At 41.8% G+C, this 6220-nt stretch overlaps 1 protein-coding gene across 1 annotated transcript; it reads right to left on the bottom strand.

Annotated features, from left to right (window-relative positions):
• Positions 1–5209: 5209 nt before the first annotated feature.
• Positions 5210–5887, bottom strand: LOC104139493 (claudin-8-like). The gene has a single exon (XM_009667656.2). It carries the CDS (start codon positions 5876–5878, stop codon positions 5210–5212), a length of 669 nt encoding a protein of 222 aa, XP_009665951.2. The 5' UTR covers positions 5879–5887.
• Between the last annotated feature and the right edge of the window lie 333 nt (positions 5888–6220).

Raw genomic sequence — 6220 nt, forward strand, 5'->3', positions numbered from 1 at the left:
GTTCTTCTTAAACTTCATCTTACTGGCAAGATCTGTTCAGGTTTACAGGTCCCATAAGTAGGAGGCACTTCGAAGAGAAATTTCACTTTGGTAAAGAATATCTGCGTCAGGGCACGCAGGTGGTAGGTCTCATTACATTAAACAAGCTGGTAACAGAAAGTAAAAGCACAGTAAAGTTTACTTTTCTATAAAGCCTCAAAATTTCACCCTGTTCAGATGATGACACATTCTGGTGAGAAACCTGTTGGGAGTGACAGTCAAACGACTAGATGAAAGAATAAAATGGGTAATGACAAAATTAGTCCAGTCTCTCCATTTTAAAGGTCTGGAAGTGTAGGAACAAGTATTTCAGGTAGCCTTTGTACTCTGCGTGTCTTCTAGTAGCTAAGTTCAGCTAAGTGCGGTATAGGATTTTCCTCTTTCACCTTAACTGTTTTTAAAAAGATGTAATTAGTTACTCTGTCACTGAGTACACACCAGCTTCGTTCCATCCTGACCACCGGTCACTGGTGCTGACTCTGTGGGTGGATGTGGCTTGTTAGCACCACCGTCACAGTCCTTTCCTGAGTCACTTCTGGTCCTTGCTGTTGCTAAAAATGAAATCTTTGTGCTTTAGAATATTTTTGGTTTGCCCTCATTGACAGCTGGAACATTCTCTGCAAATGGCAACAGAATGCAACAAGCGCGCTGCCGCAGATCTCTTTCTTTGGCTAAAAATGTTCTACTTACTCGGGCATTTCTTGTCTTCTTTTACTCTTTGTTTCTCAAAATAGTCACAAAATTTCAAGTTAGTCTCACTCAGACTCTGAGATCCAAATCAGGGAAGCAAAATGTGTAAGTCAGAGAGTATTTCCATACCAGACAGAAAGGAGAGGGACTGCTTATTTGGTGTCAGCTCTGTCCCAGGTTTCAGAGGTGAGACAGGGCTCCCCTGAAAAGACATCTTGTGCTTTTTTTTCCAAAGGATAGCTATAATGAATCAATAGGACACAAGCTCCCATTTCTGGTTTTGAGAGCCTTCCCAATGATTTGCAGGGCAGTTGTAACATTTTGTAACACAAACTCATTTCATGTCAGTGGCCCTGCCAGGGAGCTTTGCGCATATCCGGACTGCTGTGTGCATGCATTTATTTGTCTCAAAACCTGTCGGATTCATCTTTCTGTTATAACGAAATGTTTTGCTAAGCTGTCATTTTTGCCATAAATACGTTCCCTTGGTTGCATCTTAGTGGTGGATTGTTTACTCTAGAATCTTTTCTTTTCATCTCTGAGATGAATATACATTTCAGGATCAGCCTTTGAAATACTGACCTGCTTCAAGAAACTTCTTATAAGCAAGTGTTGGAAGCTAGCACTAAATTGGATTTGTGCATTTTCCTTCCCGAGGAATCAGACCCACTTTGTTTATTATCTACTAAAACCTACAACATAACGTAGAAGACAAGACTGAAACAGGAAAGGATATTATAAAAAGGCCGTAGCTGTCTTTCCCTGGCATTGGGGAAGTACATTCAACGACTTTAAAATAAAAAAGCAACAATGATGAATGAGGCAGTAAGTGAGGGCACCCCAAAGGGTTCGTATTTCAGATACATAGCAAAATCTCATTTGTTCTCCTTTATTTCCAAAGTCATTTTGTCCTGCAATCACAAATTATTAAAGAAGATGATAGAATCAGGATATTAAACTAGATATTCAACCACAATATTTAATCAGCTGTTAATAACAGATACGGCAGGCCTGAAGTTTCTGACAGTTGTGCCTAGAGGAATGTGAACACAGCATCACTAGAGAAAGTTTACCGCCTCCGCTCCTCAATCAACGCTGAAGTCTAGCACATGAAAACCCGACGCAACACTTTAGTAATCCATGCAAACGACACCCACGTGCTAGGTCTTTTCTTGTGAGAGAGAAGCCCAGTCAATAGGCATTATTCATGCCCTGCTTCCTCTTGGTCCCCTGTCACATAGCATGTAACCACTGCTTCGTTTGCACGGCCTCTGTGGGCCCTGGGATGGAGAGGTGGCACTTGTCCCTAAGTGTCTTCAACGTGTTATGCACGTTCCTGAGCATCCTGTCCCTCACCCATGTCACAAGGGGAAGGGCAGGTCTACATAAGCCATCTAAATAAGCACCAAGAGTTGTTTTAGACACTTGGGGGTACCTGATAGCAGGCCTGCCTGGATATAACCCCAAAGGGGCAGAAGCTCTTCTGGAGCAGGCCAGAAGGTGCAACCACGGGCACCAGTGACGTGTGCGAGCACCTCCATTGCTCCCCTTATGCCAAGCTCTTCCTGACCCATCCCCTCAGATAATTCATGAACAACTGCAGTTTATTTTCAAAGCTCATCCACAGTTTTAGGTTAAAGCCCTTAAATCTTCCTGCTCCTTCTCACGCCTCCACACTGCAGCTTCCAACCAGTCAGGTTTAGAATAGGGGAAAAGGAAAAAAAAAATCATTTTCTCTCCTAAAAAGCAGCTGGTAGATAACCGCTGGTCAGCATGCAAGGCCAGAGAAATTGGCCCTGGTGTTGTTCTCCAATACATTAGAAGCTGTGCAGAGAGATTATTCTTTATAGATGGAGGTGCGCCTACAGAGTTTACTCAGTCAAATGCATTTCTCAAGTAGGAAGGTATTTTACCATTAGAGGTAAAATCATTTTAATGGGATTTTCCTGCCAGCCTCCCCTAGAAGAGAATTTCTGCTCTGTTTAAAAGCAGAAGGTCCACCAGTGTGTTACATCCCTTGCTACATTTGGGGGTGAGCCTCTCATAAGAAATTTGTTCCTGCATCAAATTCAGAAATTTTAGAGCCGCGATCTGTTAAATGTATTTGGGTGAGTCTAAAGAGCTAAATTGTATCACCAGAAATTGCTATTTGTGTCCATAAAAAGCCAGACAGCCAAACAGCAGCCCAGACTGGCTGTACAGTTGGAATTAAGGTCAGATTCCAAACCCACGCACAAGGATGGGGTTGTTTGGGCTTAGAGATTTTGTTCGAGCTCATCTTTGTATCAATTGGTAAAAGAGAAAGAGGGCGTAGTATGCAGCTGTCAGGTTTTAATGTTGGGCTTAAAAACTTAGGTTTTCTTTGAAATGAATATTAAATGCATCAGATGAATCAACTGTATCTTTTAACTCTGAAAATAAAGTTCCCAGTGTAGATGGCACACCCAATTCAAATCTGATTTCTAGATCAAGCCAGTGATAGTGAAAGCGTTCAGGATGCTTTAATTAATGTTGTAGAAAACTACACTTAATTACTTTGCAAGCACTTGTATCTACATAAAGTTGCATTACATTGCATACGTCACCATTTAAATTCGTGTATCAAATTTGCATTGCAAATGTCTTCATCCTGTGGTGTATTGATCACAAATGTAATATTTAAATGAATCCAAAAAAGTGGAATTCTTTCTTACTAATGAATAATTACTTATTAAACAAATTAACTATTATAGGACATAAATGCAATAAAACAGTAGGGGGAGGGCCTCAGGACAGTGTAAGTTATTACCAAAATCAACAGAATGATACCACTGAAATGAGCTGTCCGTCTCACCCACTGACAGCTAGTGTGGCAAGTGCAGTGTAAACCACACGTAGGGTGGCATCAGCAGCTATAAGACAACATTAAACATTATATTTTAGTTCTAAAAAATCTACTTACAAATGTTCTCTTAAAGGCTCATCTGGAATTAATAAGTGCTGATTGGACTCTTCAAGTAGTGAGTAGGATACATTAAACTTGTTTTCTGGTGATTAGAAAATTTCCACTAAAACATCTGAGCTAGTTGTCTTAAATGTAAATGCACATTAGCTAATATATGCAATGAATATCCATGTTCGACAGCACTGTTGCATTTGGGTTCATCTGAAGTCAAGGTAATAAAAGACTTTTTTAATTAAATACAGCTTTTCATGTTCCTCTTCAAATTGAACAGTCAAATGAATATATAGAAGCATTGCTCTGCACAATTCAAAAAGTCATTAAACTAGGTTTTCAGATACCAATCACAGACATAGAAAAGGATCAAACTGAGTATCTGCGTTATAAAATTATCAGTGAACGGTACAATCCATTACTGCTGTGTGAAGAACCAGTGGACAGAGAATTTGTTTTGAAGTCGGCCGCCTTTGGTTTTTCACTTATTAACATTGTGACAGGGATACTTTCAAAAGCCGGTTCCACAATTTCATATGTAAAAAAATGCACAACTGGAAATACAATTGGATTCCGCACAATGGACAGATAGGCATCAGGCATCTCAGTCTGCGTTTTACAATAAATCTTGCAAATACAAAACAACCGGAACAACATTAGGGCTTGGTTTTTGTGGGTGCGATGGAAGATGTGGGCAGGAACTCTTGATCCTCCAGTGGGCGTGTGGGGATTAGACATTTACATTTCCTGGTTTGTTTAATTACACATGACATTAGCACAGTGCTTTAAAGTGCATAAAGACAGATGACCTGTCCTGAATTTTAAGATGAGGAGACGCTACCTGTAAAAAAGGATAAGCCATAAAAGACAAGAGGTAGCAGGCAATGGAAAAGGTAATATATTTAGGGTAAAGTCTGGTGAAGTGATTAAGAATTTTATTATTTCATGAGCTGGATTCTGTGCCCTGCAGAAAGAATAAGAAGGATACATCAACCCCACAATCACCTATGAAATCCCTAGTCAATTGTGGAGGTACCTGATGGGGGAGCATGCATTTGTGTACCAATACTGGAAGTAAAATTGCTTGCATCTTCTACTTTCATTCAGCAGTTCATTCAGCCATGCCACCAGCTCCATTCTTCCCACCACTGTCCTCAAGCAGTCCTTACAAGGACTTTAGCTTAGAATAAAAGGTACTGCAGCCTTCATACATCATGGGTTATGGGGGGGGCAAGGGTGCTATTGCACAGTAGCCACCTTCCTTCCAGCCCAGTCATGCTCTGTTTGTCGTCTATGAGAGACTCTCAGCTGCTGCTGTTCCCATGCCACACTTCATTCCTACAAAGTGGTGAGGTTTTTCTTCTGACTGAACTCTACCATAATGCCTGTAGAATAACATCTCCTATAAGCATGTTAGAGAGTAGATATGTATGTACACAGTTAACAGTAAATAGCAAATGAACAAAATTGTTCCTCTATTACAAACTCAGAGTTTAATTAGGCACTGAAGTCAATCAGCACATATCTACATCCTAAGCAGAAAGATCACACGTAGGCGTGCATGCTTAGGGACTTCCCTGCTACAAAGTTACGTTTGTGCCACCTGTGATGGGAAGGTGATGGATACCTGGATTTTTGGGACGCATCAGCCAAGCACCAGAAGCTACAGTACATTGCTCCTGCAGCGATAAGAAGTGCAGAGCTCACCCAGCCTACATAGAGAGCAGCTCCTAATTCTCGCTTCAGTGGCACGGGGACGTTCGGATCGTAGAAGTCACGTATGATGCTGCCGCCAGTCCAGGACACTGGGATGAGAACGAGGATGCCCGTCAGGAGAAAAGCGATTCCAGCCGCCAGCATGAAGACACTGACACCCTGAGTATCCTCCTTGGTTCGGTGAGTGTACTTCACACCAGCAACGCCCATCAAAAAGGCAATGATTGACAGCCCCATGGCAGTGCACATGAGGGCTCTAAACACCTCCAAGGATGGAGGAAGCGTCAAGACGGAGTCATAGAATTTGCACTGCAGCCTGATGCTGAGCTGACTGATGCAGTCCATCCATAATCCTTCCCAAATGGTCTCGAACACTACAATGTTGCCCTCAATGAAGGCAGAAACTCTCCACTGAGGCATAGCTGTGGCTGCCAAAGTCCCAACCATGCCCACACCTCCGAATATTAGGCCAGTGATTTGTAGTGCACAGCAAGCCATGCTTCTTCTGAAAAAGGCACCTCAAAAGAGGTGCCCTAGGAAGTCTTCCAATTACTTTTTGCTAGAAGTAATATAAAACATGAGAGTGCATACTTTGTCTAGCAGTTTCCTCATATGGTAAGTTGTCAGCGGGGTTTAAAAGCAGCTCCGGGTTTGAAGTTCAGATAGGTAGAAATCCACTTTGTAGCTAGAAGGACTTGCTATTTATTTGCTTTGAAATCCCCTCTGACTACAGTGCTTACCCATCAGGCCAAACAAGTTTTCAGCCAATGGGAAACTAGGGAGGGGTGTGTCACAGTTGATTTCAGTGCTTCTCATATTGTGTCTGTAGTGATGCTATAA

This window comes from Struthio camelus, chromosome 1 (genome assembly GCF_040807025.1).
Source record: "Struthio camelus isolate bStrCam1 chromosome 1, bStrCam1.hap1, whole genome shotgun sequence".
Taxonomy (NCBI): domain Eukaryota; kingdom Metazoa; phylum Chordata; class Aves; order Struthioniformes; family Struthionidae; genus Struthio; species Struthio camelus.